General features: G+C 36.0%; 3 protein-coding genes across 5 annotated transcripts in view; all 3 read left to right on the top strand.

Moving 5' to 3' along the window:
• Positions 1-10,327, top strand: part of nol6 (nucleolar protein 6 (RNA-associated)) — a 13,526-nt gene extending 3,199 nt beyond the window's left edge. Inside the window, exons 8-26 of the mRNA XM_016527976.1 lie at positions 38-158; positions 749-807; positions 2,065-2,166; positions 2,832-2,947; positions 3,033-3,210; positions 3,341-3,463; positions 3,560-3,708; positions 4,998-5,073; positions 5,156-5,296; positions 5,377-5,494; positions 7,212-7,366; positions 7,480-7,643; positions 7,740-7,892; positions 7,971-8,068; positions 9,000-9,124; positions 9,215-9,301; positions 9,391-9,591; positions 9,710-9,811; positions 9,937-10,327. Coding sequence (XP_016383462.1) covers positions 38-158; positions 749-807; positions 2,065-2,166; positions 2,832-2,947; positions 3,033-3,210; positions 3,341-3,463; positions 3,560-3,708; positions 4,998-5,073; positions 5,156-5,296; positions 5,377-5,494; positions 7,212-7,366; positions 7,480-7,643; positions 7,740-7,892; positions 7,971-8,068; positions 9,000-9,124; positions 9,215-9,301; positions 9,391-9,591; positions 9,710-9,811; positions 9,937-10,086 — 2,418 coding nt within the window. The 3' untranslated portion in view covers positions 10,087-10,327. The remainder of the gene's footprint in view (positions 1-37; positions 159-748; positions 808-2,064; positions 2,167-2,831; positions 2,948-3,032; positions 3,211-3,340; positions 3,464-3,559; positions 3,709-4,997; positions 5,074-5,155; positions 5,297-5,376; positions 5,495-7,211; positions 7,367-7,479; positions 7,644-7,739; positions 7,893-7,970; positions 8,069-8,999; positions 9,125-9,214; positions 9,302-9,390; positions 9,592-9,709; positions 9,812-9,936) is intronic.
• A 538-nt stretch (positions 10,328-10,865) lies between these two features.
• On the top strand, positions 10,866-15,859 carry LOC107720292 (arylsulfatase K-like). 2 transcript variants are annotated; one of them, XM_016527974.1, is made up of 8 exons: positions 10,866-11,174; positions 11,336-11,465; positions 11,580-11,739; positions 12,114-12,396; positions 13,590-13,761; positions 13,858-14,082; positions 14,976-15,191; positions 15,324-15,859. In XM_016527974.1, the coding sequence occupies exons 1-8, from the start codon at positions 11,058-11,060 to the stop codon at positions 15,596-15,598; spliced, it is 1,578 nt and encodes a 525-aa protein (XP_016383460.1). In that variant the 5' UTR covers positions 10,866-11,057; the 3' UTR covers positions 15,599-15,859. The 2 variants fall into 2 exon arrangements, with proteins under 2 accessions (XP_016383460.1, XP_016383461.1); XM_016527975.1 differs by having other exon boundaries at positions 11,098-11,174; positions 11,370-11,465.
• Positions 15,860-17,157: 1,298 nt separating this feature from the next.
• The window catches only part of cert1a (ceramide transporter 1a), a 25,444-nt gene continuing 19,626 nt past the window's right edge, over positions 17,158-22,975 (top strand). For both annotated transcript variants that reach the window (XM_016527967.1, XM_016527966.1), the window contains exons 1-3: positions 17,158-17,616; positions 18,708-18,842; positions 21,958-22,074. In XM_016527967.1, the coding sequence (XP_016383453.1) occupies positions 17,530-17,616; positions 18,708-18,842; positions 21,958-22,074 (339 nt within the window). In that variant the 5' untranslated portion in view covers positions 17,158-17,529. The remainder of the gene's footprint in view (positions 17,617-18,707; positions 18,843-21,957; positions 22,075-22,975) is intronic.

Raw genomic sequence — 22,975 nt, 5'->3', positions numbered from 1 at the left:
TATATAAATATATAAATAGTTTCTGTTGCTTCTTTAGGGTGCAGGTTGTTTCTGCGGCTTCCATGCATCAATGTTAATGGCATATCTTCTGTCCACACACAAAGTGGGCAAAACCATGAATCCCTACCAGCTGTTGAGGAATGCACTGAACTTCTTGGGTAAGAGAGGTCAATTCTCGTAGCTTCCTAAAATTACGGTTGAACCACTGATGTCACATGGCCTATTTTATTGATGTGCTACGTTTCTGGACCTTGACTGTGATAGCTCCGTTGTTGTCTATGGAGGGTCAGAAAGCTCTAGGATTTCATAAAAAATATCTTAATTTGTGTTCTGAAGAGCTTCATAAAATTAAGGTTGAACCACTGTTCCACATGGACTGTTTTACCGATGTCCTTACTACATTTCTGGCCCTTGAACTTGGTAGTTACCTAGCTGGTATGCAGGGTCAGAAAGCTTTTGGGTACTGTGTATGTTTATTATGTATATATAAATACAAACACATGCATGGATATATTTAAGAAAAATATGTTGTTTATATATTAAATAAATTTATATATAATATAAATATATACATGTAAATATTTAAAAATATATACTATATGTGTGTGTATTTATATGTACATAATAAATAAACACAGTACACATACATATATTATGTAAACAAAAACTTATTTTGGATGCGATTAATCGTTTGACAGCACTAATGTGTATTAATCAATATATCTGCTTTTTGCTTTCACATTTTCAGCTTCCACAGATCTGACAGAGAACGGTATCACCTTGGCTAAAAACCCAGACTCAAAAGCGGTGAGCAGAAGTTACTCAAGCATTTATTTGCTGTTTTTAGCCTGTTTTGTCTCGGTTGCATCACCATGCCTTTCTTTTTCTTTTCTCCTGCTTCAGCCTTCACTGCCGGAGTTTCATGCAGCATTCTCTGTGGTATTTGTGGATCCGTCTGACGAGAATACTTTTGTGTGCAAAGAAAACAAAAATAATGACTTTATTCAGCAATTTCTTTTCCGGTCAGTCTCTGCCACCATTCAAGAGAGTACCAAGACACATGCGTGTGCATTCCTCTGCTTGTAAACAAGGCGCAGCGCAGCCGGCTCCTGCATCAGCAGCACCACACGCATACGTCGTGGTGCTCTTGTGAACGTGCATCAACTGACACGGAAGAGAAGAAATTGTTGAATAAAGTCATTATTTTTGTTTTCTTTGTGCACAAAAAGTATTCTCGTAGCTTCCTAAAATTACGGTTGAACCACTGATGTCACATGGCCTATTTTATTGATGTGCTACGTTTCTGGACCTTGACTGTGATAGCTCCGTTGTTGTCTATGGAGGGTCAGAAAGCTCTAGGATTTCATAAAAAATATCTTAATTTGTGTTCTGAAGAGCTTCATAAAATTAAGGTTGAACCACTGTTCCACATGGACTGTTTTACCGATGTCCTTACTACATTTCTGGCCCTTGAACTTGGTAGTTACCTAGCTGGTATGCAGGGTCAGAAAGCTTTTGGGTTTCATCACAAATATCTGAATTTGTGTTCTGAAGATGAACGAAGGTCTTAGGGGTTTGGAACGACATGAGGGGTGAACTTTTAGGTGAGCTATCCCTTTAAGCTGGAGGGACAATGAAACATTTAGCTGAACTTTAGATTTGTTTGACATTTAATTAATATTGTATATTTGTTTAATGCAATTTCTTTCCACAAAAATATTAAACAACTGCCAGACTGCTTGCTCTTGCAGACTTTTCTTTTTTTAAAGATACATTTTTTACATAATAAATAAACACAGTACACATACATATATTATGTAAACAAAAACTTATTTTGGATGCGATTAATCGTTTGACAGCACTAATGTGTATTAATCAATATATCTGCTTTTTGCTTTCACATTTTCAGCTTCCACAGATCTGACAGAGAACGGTATCACCTTGGCTAAAAACCCAGACTCAAAAGCGGTGAGCAGAAGTTACTCAAGCATTTATTTGCTGTTTTTAGCCTGTTTTGTCTCGGTTGCATCACCATGCCTTTCTTTTTCTTTTCTCCTGCTTCAGCCTTCACTGCCGGAGTTTCATGCAGCATTCTCTGTGGTATTTGTGGATCCGTCTGGGCATCTCAATCTGCTTGCAGACATGACAGCTTTTACCTACAAATGGGTGAGCACCGCTGTAGTATCACTGCAGCTCTGTGATAATGTGATTTTCACTTACTTATAGTAATGTAAATTTAACATGTTATTTTAGTAGCATTAAAATAAAAACAGTCCAAAAATGAACACAGTCAGGCCACCTGGCCAGTATATAAGAACTGCATAAGAGATTTTCTTACTAGTGGAGCAGTATTGTAGTCCAAGATTTACTTGTATGCCACAATACTTCTTTGGGGCAGTTATTATCATTATAAAAAAAAAAATTTTTGTTAATTGAAGTAAAGCTGAAATAAAATAAAATATTACAGGAAAATCTAAACTAAATGAAAATTAGAAATGTTTCCTTGGCAAATAACAAAAAAAAGTTCAAGTATTAAAATTGCTAATACTGAAATAAAAATTGAAAGCTAAATAAATATTAGATTAGAATATTACAAACTAATAAAAATGACAAAAATGCAACAGTATTACTAATATGAAAATGGTTTACTAAAGCAAAAATTAAAATTCAATAATTAAAATATTAGTAGATACTGTAATAGTGTATTAATAATACTTGTCACATATTTGTCATATGTTTCATTAATTTGATTAATTTATTGACATGGACTTTTTAATGATTTGACAGCCATAATCTGAATGTTTCTGAATAATCTGAATTTTGTCTGTCAGATTCAGCATGAGGCATCACTTTCTCTGACGTTCTGGGATGATCCAACAGTAGATGGCTTCCAGGCTCTGCTCATGACACCCAAATCCATGCTCCGAACATATGATAATGTCTTTAAGTAAGTTTCTGTCAACACAGACCTGCTGCTCTTTTGTTTTTGTATTCATGTATTCTCAAACTCTCTTTCTCACTCTCTTTGGCAGACTGGTTAACCTGGTGAAATTGCAGACCTCCTGTAAAAAGCTTTTACTCCTCAATGAGCTCATGGACCACAGCGGGAACTATGTCCTCACTGCACTTCCTTTCGTTTTGTCCCTCTTGCAGCGAGGGCTTGGAGAAAGGATCCACCTTCTGGTACACTCACTCCCTCAAGACCCTGAGGTAGATTCATTACCAATAACATTTCCTTTGGTTGGTCAAATTGTACTGCATAGGACTGGCTGGTTCACCTATCAGAGCATTCCTTAACAGTCTGGATATGTTGTTATAATCTATGTTAATGGTTTTGCAGTGGCCAGTGGACAGTGCACCTCCTAAGCACAAGGACCAGCCGCCTCTGAGCATTGGTTTGCTGCTGAACCTTGAACATGCTCTCTCTGTTCTCGAGAGAGGACCGCCAGCAGATAACCCTAAGGTAGACTAGCCCACATATGCACAGATGTCTTATGTGTATGTGTCTTACAGTTCTGTAGCGGTGTCTGAAAACCCTCTCTGTTGTTGGTGTTTGAAGGCAGCTGAGTTCCGGCAGCTGTGGGGCTCTCGCTCACAGTTGCGGCGCTTCCAGGATGGAGCCATCACTGAGGCAGTGCTGTGGTCAAGTAACTCCATCTCTCAGAGGAGATTCATTGTACTGAAGATCATTACTCACCTGCTTGAGCTGTACGTCTCTATTCTGGCTGTTACTTTACTTGAATACACAGTTTCTAAAGGTGTATTAAGTGTTTTAGCCAAGTCACAAGTTTTCTTTAAAGTTTATTTCAGTTAGTGTCTGCCGAACAGTTTTGATTATTCGATTTATTAAGTAGCAGTTGAATTTCATACCTTGGGCCCTGTTTTTAATGTTTAGAAATGATATTTTTGGAAATTTAAATTAAATATACATTTTAGGTGAAAAAAAAGCGCATAACAGAATTGCTAAAACAAAAAATACTTAAAATTCAAACTAAAACGGCAAAATAAAAAAAGCTGAATTCAAAATATTAATAAAAGGGTGGGTTTCTGTAGGTCTTATAAAGGCGAACAAAGTCTTAATTTGCCCTTGCATAATTTAAGGCCTTAAAAAGGTCTTAAATCAGAGCAGAAAGGCTTAAATTCAAGTCATGGAATTAAATGTTACATGCATTGCCAAAAATTAATCTTCCTCTGTAGTTTTGTTTTCCAATACAAATATATCCTTAAATCAAGATGCATTTACTTAAGATGCAAATGGGAAAAGAACCTGAGCAAAATGAGTTTATGCATAAAACAAATTAAATATCTGTCAATGGGGTATATGATAACTTGTTTTCCCTTTTGAATTAAGTTGATTTTTCCAAGCCTATTCTGGGCCTTTTGTAAATCATAAACTTAATTTTAATCAGTTTCACAATAAACAAGACTTCTTATCTAATGTCATTTGGCTTCTCAAGTAAATGTATCTTAATTTAAGAAACTTTAGACATTTGCTCTGGAAAACAAGACAACACAGATACTGTGGAAGAGCATCACTTTTTTCAGCATTATCAGAAGGTACAGTAAAAGTTATTAACATATTATAGTGGTTGGGAGCATCTTCATGATACACTGTGTTCTTTCTAGATCTTTACATTTAGAGAACATAACATTGTGTTACCTTCAATTTATTCCTTAAATTTTCCTAAAGTCTTAAATATACCTTCATAAAACCTGCAGAATAGTATGTAAATAATAGTTAACACTGATATGTAATAAAATGGATATCAATATTACTGAAGATACCCAAATGAGTCAGAATCTAATCAATTGTAATCAACTCAAAATTAAAGCTAGTAAATCAGAATTAACCTGAATATTCATTTCAAGGTAGTACTCTGGAACATTGTAGTTACTTTTTATTGTTACCGTTTTGTTTTCCCAGCTTTTCCTTGGCACATTTTTCCATTAACTACTTTCTCATAGAAATAAAAAAAGTGTTATTTGTTGTTTTCTAGTCATGCAGATATCCCCAACTCATGCATCATGTTTGTTGGTGGACAGCTGGATGTTGTCATTGGATGTGGCATACAGGTACTTTATAGAAGTGAATGTGGTACTCATTAAATGGTAATGATTCATCTGTACAATTTCATGGTGTGTCTTTGTCCCCCAGAACCACACTACAGGAGAGGAGGAGAGTCTGGAGGTGGTTCAATCTTACGATGATCTGAGCAAGAAGCTCTGGCATTTGAAGGATCTGCCACTGTCTATCACGTCAGTGCAGGGTGCCCACCAGGCCTTAAGATACACACAGGTCAGTCACCTCCTCGGCTATATTCAGTTGTGTGATATATTCATGTATATGTCTTAATTTTCCTCATTTGTCCTCCGCAGGTTTTCCCACCAGTTCCTGTGAGGCTGGACTATTCATTTTTTGACAAAAAGAAGAACCATCTTGGATTAGTGCCAAAGGAGGACCAACCTTGCCCTTGCTACATAGCCCCTATTAAAGGTAATGGATTTCTGACTTTTTTTAATGTATCTCAACACATCAAAATGGCATAGTTTCTCATAATTCTATGATATAGAATAGATAGATATACTTTAAGAGTTCTCCTTATGTGTTCCACAGAAGAAAATCATACAGGTTTAGAACAACACGAGTCAATAAATGTTAGCAAAAGTTAGCATCACCCTGATTCCCTCAACAACAACAAAAAACTATTTGCTTTTTTTTTTTTGACTTTGACTTTTGGATTATTGCCGAAAAACTCTATGACCAGTAGAAGTTTATAATTCTTACAAGATTTATTCACCCACAAAATCTTCACAAATGAACACAACTTTTATGAATTTTGAAACCTAAATACAAAAAGCTAAAGTTAGGATATGAATAAACTACACAGTCGAATGACCTTTACATCTCCAACACTAAGCTTCTGACAAGCAGATTTCATATAAAGATTAAAAGACAGTTAAAGAAAGTTAAAATTAGAATAGTTTGCAAGAATTAATGTCTTAAGATCTTTGCGAAATCTGAAATTCTCGTCTGAAATTTTGCTACGTTCAAAAATAAATACGACCTCACGTTGTGTCAATCACGTTTACACACTGCCTTCCAAACTTTTGTCCGTCATAAAAAAAAATTCGGATCAGGTTAGATTTTCTGCGTTTTCGCATCCGTAGCAAGCAATTTGATAGGAAAGGATGGCGAATAGGAAAAAAAACGCATACGAAAATTTCGGACTCAGTATGCAAGAATAAAACGTGAATATATCTTGAGCTTGTGTTTAACCATAGACTCAATTTCAAGCATTAAAGGGGTGGTTGATTATGATTTCAATTTTTTTTTATTTAGTTAGTGTGTAATGTTGCTGTTAGAGCACAAACAATGTCTGCAATGTTACGACACTCAAAGTTCAATGCAAAGTGAGATTTTCTTTTAAAGAAATTGCTGTTTAAGTACGACATGTAGCCTTCCCGAGTTCAAGTCCCCGCTCGCGGACCTTTCCCAATCCCACCCCCTCTCTCTCACCCACTTCGCTTCCTGTTGACCTACTGTCCTATCTAAATAAAAGGCATAAAACGCCAAAAATAAATCTTAAAAAAATAATAATAAATTGCTGTTTAAGGGCTACAAATAAAGGCTGCTAGGGACTACAACAAGCTTCTTCCTGGGTTTGTGACATCACTAGCCCCTATGTTTACATAAACCCTGCCCCTGGGAACATGCAACTAGCCGTAATGGTAAGAGTGCGTAACGTTTCCGGAAATAGACGGTTAGCTAATCACAACACACTGGGCCAGCTAACCAGTCTGAGCCCGATTGCATATTTCTGAGGGAGGGGCTTCATAGAACCAAGAACTCAACAAACCGTTTTGACGAGAATGGGAACAGCAGTGTTACCCATGTATAATAAAGGTAAAATATGTGAAAATAATGCTTTTTTTTTTTTTTTTTAAACGAAGCATGAATACATGTTCCACTGTACCCCATAAACAATCGAACCTTCGAAAAAAACTGATCAACCACCCCTTTATCCTAAAATCCAATTTTAAAAAATCTGTTGACTTGTTGGGCTGATGGAAGTGAAAGTGCAAAAAAAAAACTTTTCTTGCAGCACTCTATTTTGGGTTGATGTTTATTATGTTTTGAGCACAGCTCCACAGATATGACTTATTTGAATATGCGGTTATCTTTCATCCCCATTTGCCTTTTGTTTCTCTAGTCATTGTTCATATGGAGGGAAGTGGAAAATGGCCCAGTGAGCCCAAGGCAATACGCCATGTTAAAGCAGCCTTTCACATCTGCTTGAGAGAACTGCTGTGCAAACAACACAATTACAGATGTCATGCCACACCTGGCTACCTGGATGTGTGGAAGGTAACGGGCATTTATTCATATTTCTGTTGTTTTTCACATTTACTATACTAGTAATATGCTGTTCACATGAAGTTACACGCACAATCAACATAATTTCACCTTCATCCATTCAGGATGGGCTAGTCTTCCGAATCCAGGTGGCGTATCACAGAGAACCGCAGATCCTGAGGGAAAGCCTGACCCCTGAGGGAATGCTGATCTACAGGGACAACGCTGAGGCCCAGGCGCTGGAGCTGGAGACCCTGCACAAACCTTTTCTAACCAGCACCTTGCATGGGTACAACATACACATATACATAAACATGCAGAACACACTCATCCTTGTCTTGGCAAAGGGCTTGTTTAGATAAATGTATGACATGTTACATGTTAGGCTCCAGCAGCAGTATGGATGTTTTGGTGTCGTGTGCCGCCTGGCTAAACGCTGGTTGGCATCTCAGTTTCTGTTGGAAGATATCCGAGAGGAAGCAGCTGATCTGCTGGTGGCTTCACTCTTCCTACATCCTGCTCCTTTCACTCCACCAAGGTAATTTGGCAGTCTGACTCATGTAATCATCATCGTATGGTGTATATATACATACGGTGACACCACACCTTTTCACAGCTCTCCTCAGGTGGGGTTCCTTCGCTTCCTTCATTTGCTTTCCACTTTTGACTGGAAAAACAATCCCCTGATAGTCAACCTCAATGGGAAACTCACAGGTATTTCATGTTGCTTTTTAGGGCTTGCACGACTAACCATTTTTACTACTTTTGTTGTAAAAGTTGTCGACTAGTCAGTGGGTCAGTGTTTACTTTATATAAATGCAGTTTCTGCTGCATGGAAAGTCTGCATGGATGGGAAAGGAAAACGGTCATAAGTCTACTGACAGGTTCATGTCATGAACGGCGCAAAATAGTTATAGTTTTGATGTGCCTGGTGTGGTTTGCTTATAACATGTTTTTGTAATATACACTACCGTTCAAAGGACTTGAAAAGAATTCTCTTATGCTCACCAAGGCTGTATTTATTTTATTAAAAAATGCAGTAAAAACTGTAATATTGTGAAATATTGTTACGAATTAAAATAACTGTTATATTAAAATGTAATTGTATTATTATGGTGGCAAAGCTGAATTTTCAGCAGCCATTACTCCAGTCTTCAGTGTTACAAGATCCTTCAGAAATCATTCTAATATGCTGATTTGCTGCTCAAGAAACATTTCTCATTATTATCAATGTTGAAAACAGCTGTGCTGTTTGATACTTTTATGGAAACCAGGGTACATTTTTTCAGGATTTTTAGATGAATAGAAAGTTCAGAACAGCAGCATTTATTTGAAATAGAATTTTTTGTGACAATGTAAACGTCTTTACTTTGTCTTTTGATTTAATGGAGCCTTGCTGACTAAAAGTATTAATTTAAAAAAAATAAAAAATACTGACCCAAAAAACAGTAGTGACAAAATAGATTTCTCAGAGCTTCATTGGGAACCAGGAAATGTCCTCCTTTTATCGTCATGTGTAGAACAAGCACAACTGAAGTCAATTGATCCATGACTAGATCTAACACACTGACAAGTAGCAGAACTAATCATCTGTGCTCTCCCTGAAACATCTGTGGATATTGAAATGAGTGTTTTTATGTTTCAGCTGTTGAACAAACAGATATAAAGAATGACTTTGTGGCCTCTCGAGAATCTCTTCCCACCATGTTCATAGTCACTCCCAGTGACAAGAAAGTCTCTGTTTGGACTAAAGAGGCTCCTTCTGTGCAGGTTTGTAGATCCAGTATTCTCAAATTCTAATATAGATTTGCTCTATGTACAGTGTGTATAAACATAAGTGACGTTGTCATCTCTGTATAGATGCTCCAGCGTGCCATCATGTTGGCAGCAGAGAGTCTACGTGTTTTAGAGACTCAGCTCGACTCCGGTGAAAAGCAGGACATGCGGGTCAGTTCCTCTATATTCCACCTGTATAATGCAAATGTATGCAACTCTCATCTTTTTGTCTTTAACCTCACTGTTTGCTTTGTTTCTAGGTGGCATTTCGACCTCCTCTGGAGGCTTATGATGTTCTGATCCACCTTGACTCAAAGCAGGTTCCTCTGTTAGCTAAAGCTGTGGATCCTCCTGTCAATACCTTCCGGCGAGGCACCCATGGAGGACAACCGTTCGCTTCGGGAGGAGCTCTGCCAGTCATAGACTATGATCCGGTCCGACTGTATATGTCTGAACTCAGGGTTTGTTGTGGTTTTTAATTCACTTTTACTGAATCTTTTCCATTATGCCATGTTATACTTAAAATGCCACATAAATTAGATCAGATCTATTTTATACCAGTTCTCTTGTGATTTTTAGGAAGCATTTGGAGATCTGGCTCTATTTTTCTACGACCTGTATGGCGGAACTGTGATCGCAGTGCTGTGGAAGCCAACTGCCTTTGAGCCGAAACCCTTTAAGGTTTCTCATTTTTATTTTGAGCTTTTATTTACTATGACCCTGAGTAGGGTTGGCAGAATTGAAGTGAATTGAGTTACAGTTAAGATTTATGGCACCTTCTTACTTTTGATTTTCTGTGTTCTCAGACATCTTTAATGAACGCCCGCCGGGTGGAGGTGAATGACGATGTGGCAACCACCGTGCCAAATGTAGAAGCCATCCTGCAGGATTTCCGCATCATCGGGGAGGGTCTCGTCAAAAGATTGGAACTGAGAACAGAAAAATGGGTTGTCTAGGATCTGGCAGTAGTTTCTGTAGGAATAACTGTTGATCTGGATGTTGCTGTGTGTTTACTTGTACATTTTACATGTACATGTACTCGAATTGCTTCAATTAAATTCTCTGCAACTGCCTTTTAAAAATATTGCTATACTGTATTATTTTAATCAAGTAATAACAAAATGATGTTTTCCCTTCATACAATGAGTTGTGACCAAAAAAAAAAAAAGACAAGAAAAAAATCTTCATAAAGGCCACAATTTGTTTGGTTAAACATATTTTCCCCAAATTCTTATTACTGCATTGTGGAAAATAAACGAACAAGTTGTAGTATTTGTTGTCCTTTTTGCTGTATTTTCTCACTTTTTCTTAACATAATATTTTTTAAAAGTCTCACAAATGATTGATTTATTTAAACAAAAATACAGTTAAAATATTACAATTTTAAATATATATTTTAATGTTTTCCATTTTTATTTATAATATATTGTATTATATAATCTATATTAATATGTATTATTTTAATGTTTTCAAATGTAATTTATTCCTGTGATGGCAAAGCTGAATTTTCAGGCTGATTATTTACATTTACATTTAGTCATTTAGCAGCAGACGCTATTTTATCCGAAGCGACTTAAAAACGAGGATGTATGGAAAATTACAGGGCTTTTCTTCATAGGATCACTCATTTTTGTCTACAGCAGTATTATATTTTGTCCAGTAGGTGGCGGTGTGTGCCTGATGATTGTTTACGGAAAAAGAAAAGATGAAACGATTTCGTTAGACAATCTTACTAACCTAAACCGACATAGTACGGCTTTCAAGTGTTATGTGTAAAAAGGACATGTTAGTTGATAGTGTGATTGCAGTGCAGCTCGGACATCTCGCCGTTTAAAGAGAGACGACGTTTTTACGACTTACTATCAAACCTTCCTCACCATCGTTATTAAAAGTGGTTTTTAACGCTCTGCTGGCGTCTGGATGAAGAATGCGTATGTTCCGTGTGTTAATGTTGTTGATTCTTCATATGAACGCACACTGCATGTATCTGAACTGGACATCACATGACAGACCAAACATAGTCATGCTCATGTCTGATGCCTTCGTAAGTCACCCATTTTTACTCATTTTTCAGTAACTTTGCAGATTTACTGCTGTTTCAAAACCTAAAGCCACAAACCATAAGCAAAAGCTTATGTAGGCAGCTCACTAGGTTTTATTAAATAAAATGTGTGTTGTCTGACTTCTGTTTTCTTATTACTGAAGGATGGCAGGTTAACTTTTTCTCCTGGCAATAAAGTTGTACAGCTGCCTTACATCAACTATATGAGGGAAATGGGTGCAGTTTTTCTCAACTCATACACTAATTCACCAATCTGCTGTCCTTCTAGGGCAGGTAGAGTATTAGTCAGCCTCTGCATATTGTTATATATTGTGTACCAAAAGTTTTGTATTCATGCAATATAGAAATAAGATGAATACCTTGATGTATCTAAATGTGTTTTGGCAGCTATGTGGAGTGGCCAGTTTGTGCATTTGACTCAGGCCTGGAACAATTATAAATGTCTTGATCCCAATGCCACCACATGGATGAACCATTTAGGAAAGAGTGGGTACCACACTCATAGCATGGGGAAACTAGACTACACATCAGGACATCACTCTGTCAGGTGACCTTTTTTTATAACCCCAAAAATGTATTTGGACACTCAAATATAAACATTTCTCAATTCAAAAGTGGGTCTGCCATATTTTTTATGTCTTTAAAAGAAGACTCACCAAGGCTGCAGTTATTTGAAAATACAGTAAAATGGTAATATTGTGAAATACTATTACCATTTAAATGAACTGATTTCTATTTGAATATATTTTCAAATGTAATTTATTTCCGTTATGTAAACGCTGAATTTTAACTGTCACATGATTTCAGAAATCATTCTAATATGCTGATTTATCATGTTTTAAAAATTATAAAACAATAAATATACTGTTTTAAATGTAGGAAAAGAACTGTTCTGACGTCTGGAACTTCTCTGTTGTTCAGTAATCGTGTGGAGGCGTGGACCAGAGACGTTCCATTCCTGCTGAGACAAGAGGGCCGTCCAGTCACAGATCTGGTGGGTGATACATCCACAAAAAGGGTGATGACTAAAGACTGGAACATCACTGATGCTGCCGTCCAGTGGATCCGACACACTGCTGTGTCTCTCGCCCAGCCATTTGCACTATACGTGGGGCTCAATCTCCCCCACCCGTACCACACAGACTCCCTGGGACCCACAGCCGGGGGTTCCACCTTCCGCACCTCCCCGTATTGGCTAAACAAGGCAGGTTGCTTTACCTGATCTAATGGAGACATGAATAACCAGTAAATTTCAAAATCTCAATCGAATTGAAGTGTTAAAACATTTAAGATTTTTGGGATTTGACTCCATTTGACTCCAAATTGAACAAGGCTTGAAACCTTAAAGCAGTGTGTTTCAGAGGGAAACAGTTGAATAGTAAAAGGAAAGTAAACTAGGAAAATCCACCCACTGTTTAACTATTCCCTTTATTTTCAAAATAGAACAGCAGAATTTGATCGTAGATCTTCGCCCGTTAAATTAAAATAAAAATAGTGACAGACATAATTAACTTGAAAAAGTTTGTCCATTTTGTAATTAAAGTGAAGTGACGTGACATGTGGCCAAGTATGGTTACCCATACTAGGAATTAGTGCTCTGCATTTAACCCATCCAAAGTGCACACACACAGCAGTGAACACACACACACCGTGAACACACGCACCCGGGGAGCAGTTGGGGGTTCGGTGCCTTGCTCAAGGGCACCTCAGTCGTGGTATTGAAGGTGGGAGAGAGAGCTGTACATTCACTCCCCCCACCTACAATCCCTGCCGGTACGAGACTCGAACCCACAACCTTTGGGTTACGTGTCCGACTCTCTAACCATTAGGCCACGACTTCCCCGTAATTACAACAGTTCCACACATATTACATACATTACACAAACAAATATTCAAAAAAAAAAAGAATATATTCTAAAACTGGGATTCTAAAACTGCAATAATTAAGAACCGTTTTGTTTTTGTAATTAAATTAAAGCTAAAATAAAATATAAATATTAGATAGAAAAACTTTAAAAAGAAATGTTGCCTTAGCAACTAACCGAAATAAAATAACTTGAAGTTAACTAAATTTACTAAAAAGTAATTAAACCTATATAGAAAAGTTTTTTTTAACTAATAAGAAAATTACATGACAAAATGAGTAGCATTTAAACAAAAATTAAAATGAATACTTAAGACATAAAAATGAAGGTTAATTCAAAACATAATTAAATATTATAATAGCATATAAATAATATAAAAAAAACTGCTGTTATTATGGTTGCATATTTTTGGTTCATTCTAATTATTACTGATTTTATTCACAGCATGTTCACTAATAACAGTCAGTGGCAGTTTATCTGTAGCAGAAGTTTATCTGAGGTACTTTGACAATGATTGTGTTTTGTCTCAAAGGTTTCTTACGATCAAGTGTCTGTTCCGAAGTGGTTACGGGTTGAAGACATGCACCCTGTGGATTACTACTCCACCTTCACCAAAAATTGCAGTGGCCACTTCACAGAAGAGGAGATCAGAAACATTAGAGCCTTTTACTATGCCATGTGTGCTGAAACAGACAGCATGTTGGGTGAGCAGCCACTATACTATACTATACTATACTGTACTGTACTATACTGTACTATACTATACTATACTATACTATACTGTCATTATGTGTCTGTAGGTGAGGTGATAGATTCTCTCAGAGACACTGGCTTACTGAGCAGGACAGTCGTACTGTTCACTTCGGATCATGGGGATCTAGCAATGGAACACAGGCAGTTCTATAAGATGTCCATGTTTGAGGGCAGCTCTCATGTCCCCCTGCTTATAATGGGCCCAGGAGTGAAGACTGGCTTTGAAATCAGTCTACCTGTATCTCTAGTGGACATTTATCCCACTGTGCTTGGTAAGGGTGGGAACTGGTTGCTCCACTTGTATTAGTATAATATGTTGTTATAGGCAGAGGTTCAGTTATTCAAAATAAAGCTTGGCTTGATATTTGGGTGAATCTTAGCAAAAAAGAGTTCATACAGCCCATAAACCACCACCCTGTTTGGCCTATACGCTACCAGTCAAAAGTTTTTGAACAGTAAGATTTTTACTGTTTTTTTTTTTTAAAGAAGTCTCTTCACCAAGCCTGCATTTATTTGATCCAAAGTGCAGCAAAAACTATATTTTAACTATATAATATTTTTACTATTTAAAATAACTGTTTTCTATTTGAATATATTTTGAAATGTAATTAATATATTTTAAAATGTAATTTATTGTGATTTCAAAGCTAAATTTTTAGCATCATTACTCCAGTCACACTATCCTTCAGAAATCATTCTGATATTCTGATATTCTGATTTGCTGCTCAAAAAACATTTATTATTATTATTAATTTGATAACAGCTGAGTAGAATTTTTTCAGGTTTCTTTAATGAATAGAAAGTTCAGAAGAACAGGATTTATCTGAAATAGAAATCTTTTGTAACATTATAAATGTCTTTATCATCACTTTTGATCAATTTAAAGCATCCTTGCTGAATACAAATATTAATTTCTATAATTTCTTTCCCAAAAAAAACAAAAATTTATACTGACTCCAAGCTTTTGAATGGTATAGTGTACAATGTTACAAAAGCTTTTTATTTCAAATAAATGCTGATCTTTGGCTCTTTCTATTCATCAAAGAATCTTGAAAAAATATATATAAATATTATTATTATTTATTTTTTTATTTTTTTGGAGGGGATGAATTATGACCTGGAAATGATTTGATCTGTTTCCATCTGCGCTATATGCTTTGGTTAGATCTTGCTGGTGTTCCGCAGCCAGGGGGTCTCAGTGGTCACTCGCTGATCCCTCTGGTTTCTGGGGTCAGCGCCCAGTCAGCGGAGCCTCATCCCGGCTGGGTGCTCAGTGAATATCATGGTTGCAATGCGAATGCCTCCACGTATATGCTGAGGATCGGCGAGTGGAAGTACATCACATATGCAGATGGATTGACCGTTCTCCCACAACTCTTTAGTGAGATTCTTCTCATGATAGTACTGCTGATTATGTGTAATAATATATATCTTATTTTGCCCAACAGGGATGTGATGTCCTTGCTATATATAACTGCCTTAAGTAACTGGTTTCGATGTTCTCTCCACATAGACTTGTCCAAAGATGAATCAGAATTGAGAAATGTTGCATCACATTTCCCTGATGTATGTCAGGACTTGGACAAGCTGTTACGCACTGTTGTGGACTATCCCAGTGTCTCCCAAGCTGTTCACCGCTACAATAAACAACAGTTTCTGGAATGGAAGCAAAACCTAGGAGACCGTTACTCCCAGATCATAGCCAACCTGCGATGGCACATTGACTGGCAAAAGGATGCCAAGTCCAATGAGAGAGTTATTGAAGAGTGGCTGTTAGGGTTGGATTGATCATCCGTTATATAACTGTCAGTGATCAGCACAAACAAGAGACTGTTCATGTTCCTATTTAAAACAAAAATAAAACAATGTGATCTCCAAAAGTCAAGGCTACCCAGACAATGTACTTGAAATATAGTTTAATTGCACTCTACTTGTGAAATAACCTAAAAGATATTATTTTATTATTTTTATTTGGATTTAATCGTTTAAATAAAGGCAATGCCCTTAATTATTGATATAGCAAAATATATATAGTCAAAAATGATTTATATAGCACATTTAAAAGCAAATTGACAAAAAGACAAAAAAAAAATATATATAATATGTGACCCTGGACCACAAAACCAGTCATAAGTCGCTGGGGTATATTTGTAGCAATAGCTAAAAATACATTGTATGGGTCAAAATTATAGATTTTTCTTTTATGCCAAAAATCATTAGGACATTAAGTAAAGATCATGTTCCATGAAGATATTTTGTAAATGTCCTACTGTAAATATATAAAAACTTAATTTTTGATTAGTAATATGCATTGCTAAGGACTTCATTTGGATAACTTTAAAGGTGATTTTCTCAATATTTTGATTTTTTTTTTTGCACCCTCATCTTCCAGATTTTCAAATAGTTGTATCTCGACCAAATATTGTCCTATAATAACAAACCATACATCAATGGAAAGCTTATTTGTTCAGCTTTCAGATTATGTATACATCTCAATTTTGAAAAATTGACACTTAAGACTCGTTTTGTGGTCCAGGGTCACATATATTTTAAATAGGAACACGAATATATCTATCTATCTATCTATCTATATATATATATATATATGTATATATATATATATATATATAAGTAAGCTTTTCCTTTAGGCAAAAATATAATTTATTGTTTTAATTTTGGGATGAATTCTAACCTGGAAGTGTTTTCATCAGTGTTTCATCATATGTGTTGCTGGTGTTCCACAGCTTTTAGATAATAGTATGATGGTATTTTTATACCATGGATTTAAATAATATTATTCATATACCAGGGTATTTACATAACACTCCAAGTTATCTACAAAAAAAATAACAAAATACAACGGAATTAACATGGTTGTTTTTTAACAGATTCCCAAAGGTAATCAACAAGTGGAGGTGATGGAACATAGTTTATGTATCTATCTATCTATCTATATATATATATATATATATATATATGTATGTATATATATATATATATATAAGTAAGCTTTTCCTTTAGGCAAAAATATAATTTATTGTTTTAATTTTGGGATGAATTCTAACCTGGAAGTGTTTTCATCAGTGTTTCATCATATGTGTTGCTGGTGTTCCACAGCTTTTAGATAATAGTATGATGGTATTTTTATACCATGGATTTAAATAATATTATTCATATACCAGGGTATTTACATAACACTCCAAGTTATCTACAAAAAAAATAACAAAATACAACGGAATTAACATGGTTGTTTTTTAACAGATTCCCAAAGGTAATCAACAAGTGGAGGTGATGGAACATAGTTTATGTAATACTTCGTACTACCGAAAGGGGGTGATATAAAAAGCCAAAACTTTAAAACCCAGAAGATAATCGTGAAACGCGTGTGTACAAGCGACAGCAGACGCAGTATGTCAGAGCAACAGTGTATTGTTGCTGTAGACACGCAGTATTGATTTCACTTCTAGTGCAGCACTGGTCACGTGAATCTCTTGGAGTGAGGATCAAAGACTTGAAGGCAAACGCGATCGCTGCATGTCGTCATTTGTTTGATCAGATGTTTGATACCGGAGTAGGATGGGCTTTCGCACCTGGCACTGTTTACATCAGAGCTTAAGCGACTTCGAAGCTAGTGTTTGTGTTTAGTATGTTTAAATTATAACGCGATCTAGTCAAATTAAAAACAGGACGACTGCGGACTTTTTTCCTATTTTTCCCTGATGTCGGACTGCAGCTCGTCGGGTTCAGATGAGGATTTGGACCCGGGGTTAGAGCTGCTGGACGAGCTCGGCGGCACGCTCAGTAAGGTAAACACAAGAGTACTGTAAAACAACACACCTTTACAACGTTTTTTAGTGTGCAACAGTATTTGGGCTTGGATTTGTGGAAACTAATGTTAGTGAGTTACTTTCGTTTGCTTTTATTTATCTGAAACGTCGCAACTTGTTGGAAGTTTTGTGACCACGCATGTTTGCCCTACCATTACAACCAGTAACATACGAGCGATGTCTGAATTAAACAATACGGTCTACTTTTCAGTGAGTGGTTTTGTGACAACCGCACTTAAAGATTCGTTTGCGAATCTGACTGATTCGGTCCGAGCGGTTATCGAGTCAGCACCTCATAAATCCTAAAATCATCGCTTTCAGACATGTCAAACTAGCCGTGGTAAGTTGTGAAGAAATATTAGTAGCGTAAATGCAATAAATATTTACGTTCTAAATGACTTTGTAATGAGTGTTTTAAGGTGCATTCACATAAATTAAATCGCAGTAAACGCCCTAAACAAACTTAGTCTAATATATATATATATATATATTTGTACGTATTAGAGCATGTTGCATCCTGACATAAATTAGTCTAACTTTTTTCTGATTCGCGGGGAAGAATCACATCATGATGATCCTACTAAATTAATGTATTTCTTTTATATTTTTTTGGATAATTGTTTTATGACAACATAATAGCAGTCATTGGCTACATGACTTGGCGTTTTAGGGAAAGCCTTACATTTTTACATTTCTGTGAAAGAGTACGTCAATACATTTGCCATTTATAAGTTAATTTTATAATTTTATAAAGTCTTTCATATTTGTGGCAATTTGTGTCAAAAACAAGCAGTCATTGGCTACAAGGCTTGGCATTTTAGGAAAAGCTGTACATTTTTAATCTCTTTAATATATATGTTTTATCTTCTGGGTTTTTGACACAAGTTGTGTTATGAAATTCCATTCAATTATTGTAGTTTGGGTAATGTTCCATTTAAAGTCCTGCTGAACTTTGAAGCCTTGAACCTTCAGGAAGGTTTAATCTTTATGTTGCAAGTACTTGAAGTGATAACTGTAAGCCACATGATATGAAGCATGATTCGAATAACTAACTCTCTGTTTGTCTCCAGTGGACAAACTACATTCATGGATGGCAGGACCGCTGGATTGTGCTGAAGGGCAATATTCTGAGTTACTACAGGTCAGCAGATGAGAAAGAGTACGGCTGTAGAGGGTCCATCTGTCTCAGCAAGGCTGTCATCACGGTAAGGCTGATCTGATCTGATCTGTAGAGCATCCTGTCATGTTTATCTGTATGATTATCAGGGGCTTATCTTGACTGCAGTATCTTGGCTTCACAGTGGTGTGAAGAGCTGATATGTACCACAGTGTGAAAATATTTGAGCAGTAATGCTTCCTGCTCATCATGCAGTGTTTATCCGTCTGCTACTGTCAGCGGGAAGCTGTCGTACTTGTTTTGGGGGTTTCTCTTGAACAGCATGATTGTTTCAAGGTGGACAGAGGAGAAGATGTGGTTAAGTAGCAAATACAAGGGGACTCCACTACTTACTTTGAACAGACATATCCTAGTGTCATCCATACTAAACATCCTGCAAAACCACATCTGAATACTTATCATTATAATGTGGCTTAAAAGACAATTATTTAGAAAAAATCAGAAAATGTTATTGATCTGACTGTACTGACATTATCAGATGACAACACAACAACTTGAGTTGAACTGAGCTGCATAATGACAATGAGTTGCTTTTGAAGATGTTTCATAATCGATTAGCTTTTCAACATTGACACAGTTAAGAGAGATTTAAGCTGGGTAATGTGAGCTGCTTTGTGGCTGTAATTGCATTTTTTATAAATGATGAATTTTGCAACTTGACACTGTAATTAAACTAAACTGAATCAGCATTGAACTGACTTGAGCTGAATAATGTCTTCTGTAAAGTTGCTTTATGGCTGACAGTGAAGTCATTTCATAATTGATGAACTTTGCAACATTAACACTGTTATTTTCCTGTTTATTACTGTGAAGCTAGTTTAAAACAATCTGCATTGTATGAAGTGCTATAGAAATGCATGTGACTTGACTTCTCAGAGGTTATTTTTTGTACAAATAGATAGATTTCCACTTTTCTTTGATACTGGGCCAGTTGATTCTTTAATGTCATTTGTTTTTTTTTGTTTTTTTCTCCTTTCAGAAAGATTATATTTTCTGCACAATGCAAGTTATTTTATGTGAACTTTATTCCAGTCTTGCTTTTTTTTTAAATAAATAAAGTAGTATAATAGTATAGTAAAATTTTTTATATAATGACATTTTTTTAATGTCATTTGTTTTTTGTTTTTTTTCCTTTTAGAAAGATTATATTTTCTGCACAATGCAAGTTACTTTATGTGAACTTTATTCCATTCTTGCTTTTTAAAAAAATAAAATCAAATAGTATAGTATAAAAGTAGTATAATAGTATAGTATATAAGAATAGTAATCAAATTTTAATTATGTCTATGAGCTGGAGTTCTGCATGTAGTGCAGGTTGTTTCAAGTGCAGAAGTTTGGCAGCAAAACTACAAGGAAATGTCCAACAAAGCACATTTTGTCTTTAGGTTGACACACTATTGCTGCATTGTTCTGGTACTGAGTGATTTGAAGTAGTCTTGAGGATTAGAACAGGGAAAGCAGAACCACAGGAACGTGCATATCAAATATCTCATTGTGAAAAAGGTGATCTGGGAGCAGTTCTTGCTTCGCCTGTTCCAATAAAAATGGGCATATGTAAAGAAAGAAGACCAGTTTATAAAGTATTGTTCCTATTAATGCCTTGAGACCTTTGTAGTGTTTTCTAGGGGATGTTCTTTGCTCTAAAAAAGGGCTGCTGTTAAAGATCATGGACAGTTTAGATCAAGATCTCCAAAAGATTGTTTTAGAATCCAGTTTGGATTGTTTTGACCAATTTTTGGGTGAATGAATTTCTACAAACACTTACTGCACATGTGATCAAATATGAGTGGAACAATGATGCCTGTGAAACAAGGCTTAGAAATGCTGGGAGTCTTTGAAGCCGGTCTGATCCCAGAGTCAAATCTGGAATATCAGTGTTTGGTTGATTTCAGTGTTTGGAGGAGGAGAAAACAGAGATGATCTGATAATGGAACAGATGTTCCTCAAACACTGATCTGGCCTGGATCAGTGCTCTGTCTCTGATAACAGCTATTCTACACAGCACTAACAATTCTGTGTCTGTGTTCAAAAGACAACAAACCAGTCCCATTACTAGTTTTACCTAGTAGTAACCACTACGCATGCAGAAAACACTTACTACAAAGTATGTCCACAGTCTACTATGCAATGCATGAAAAATTACCACACCAGATATTGTGAGCACAACTTAAAACTTTAGTCTTTTCAGCTTGATGCACCTGTTTATTTTTTTGTACCTCTTTCTTTTTATTAGAGTTAAAGCAGTGTATTTATTAAAACTTTTAAGTACAATTTTTTAGTACACCGTTTAATAAAGTTTTAAAGTATAAAATGTATTAAATAAAGTATTAAAAATGGCTGTTAAACAGTGGTTTTCCAACAATTTTCCCACATTCTTTTATGTAAAATTGTACATACCCTAAATTATTTGGGGTAGGGATAGGTTTAGTACCTTAAAATATTCTAAAGTTTGCATTTTATAAAAGTATAGAATATAGCTTCTCGTATTTTAGATGTTATAACCTGATCCTAAATTGGAAAAAAAAGTTATTTTAAATAATTATTAAAGATTTTAATTGGCTAATTATATTTAAATATTTAAATTAATAAAGGTTTCAGCTGTCTTCAATGACAGTCATATGTCATTGTATGTAAGTGTTCAGTGCAGCTTCTTAGCAATTGACCAGTTGGTTCATTTAGGTTCATCAGATAAAAATATCAATACTGTAGTAGCTAATTATGAAAAAAAAAATGGCAATCTGGTAAAATTGTGCTTTGGTAAAGATGTAAATTCCAAACTATGGATCATTTGTGCACTGCTTAAAATAGCTGGTGGCTTCCCCTAGTTCAAATTAGGGTTGGACTGCGGCTCTCTAGGACCGAACTTGCCTACCCCTGCCCTAGTTTGTGTATGAGGTGGTCTGCTGTTTTTGTTTTACTGTTATCTGCCACCTTTAAATGTTTGAGATTTTCAGTGACCTATTCAGTGATGCAAATCTATGTTGTGGTGGCGAGGAGTTGTTTATCAGGAACGGCAGGAAAAGGTGCTCCAAAAACATAATGGTAGACAGATTTGAATAAACATACATGGCCCATAAACTTTTTCCATTTTCCAGCATGTTCATTATGATCTGTTCTTGTTTTTGATGTTCTCTTTCTTTCAGCCTCATGAGTTTGATGAATGCCGTTTTGACATCAGTGTGAACGACAGCATCTGGTATCTGAGGGCTGAACATCCTTTGCTCCGACAGCAGTGGATCGATACCATTGAACTTCACAAGGTGAGTCCGTCAGAAGCAGCAAAGCCTCTAGATAAACTGCCGCTCGGCTCCAGTGTCTTTCTGATAGTGAGGGATCAAGTTTGGGTGGCAGAACCTGATTGGGTCTTTTATTTCTTTTGTTGAGGCTAGGAAGGTGTTGAAGGCACAGTTGAGTGGAATGTGTCCCGCATAGGGTTGGGTACCGAAACCCGGTACCAATATGGCACCGGTACCTATACTTAATTATTATGAAAATACCAGATGGCTTGAATAAAACAGAAAAACTATATTGTCTCAGTCGAGTGTTTATTGTCTTTGATTTATCAATCAAAACGTTTATACACTGAACAAAATTATAAACGCAACACTTTTGTTTTTGCCCCCATTTTTCATGAGCTGAACTCAAAGATCTAAGACTTTTTCTATGTACACAAAAGGCCTATTTCTCTCAAATATTGTTCACAATTACACTTGCTCTGATGGCAGCAGGTAGCCTTCCGTTAACTAAGCTAAACATGCTTAAATTAAAATGCCTAAAGCTAAACTTCCCTTGTATTCATTTCTAAACCTGTTGTCCAACAAAAGAGAACATTATAACCTTTGTACTCCACAACACCAGTCAAATGCTTCCTTTTGTGGTCTGATGTGGCTTCTTGTCACAGAATGAGGCAGAAAATATGTTCCACAGGCTACTTTAAAAAAAATACATCGATTAGCAATGGATTATAAGTATACTTAATTATTATGAAAATACCAGATGGCTTTAATATAACACAGATAAACTATATTGTCGCAGTCGAGTGTTGTCTTTGTTTTATCATTCAAAATGTTTATATGTTCTGTTTACTCAGTTACAGCTATAATAGCGATGCCTTTGTCCATATAAGGGATTTCCTGGAGGGTCATGAGTTCCGCTACTTCT

The sequence above is a fragment of the Sinocyclocheilus rhinocerous genome, unplaced genomic scaffold (genome assembly GCF_001515625.1).
Source record: "Sinocyclocheilus rhinocerous isolate Xijiao unplaced genomic scaffold, SAMN03320098_v1.1 scaffold62, whole genome shotgun sequence".
In the NCBI taxonomy this organism is placed as follows: Eukaryota; Metazoa; Chordata; class Actinopteri; order Cypriniformes; family Cyprinidae; genus Sinocyclocheilus; species Sinocyclocheilus rhinocerous.
The sequence above is the reverse complement of the archived record's forward strand: the minus strand, read 5'-3'. Positions and strand labels throughout refer to the sequence as shown.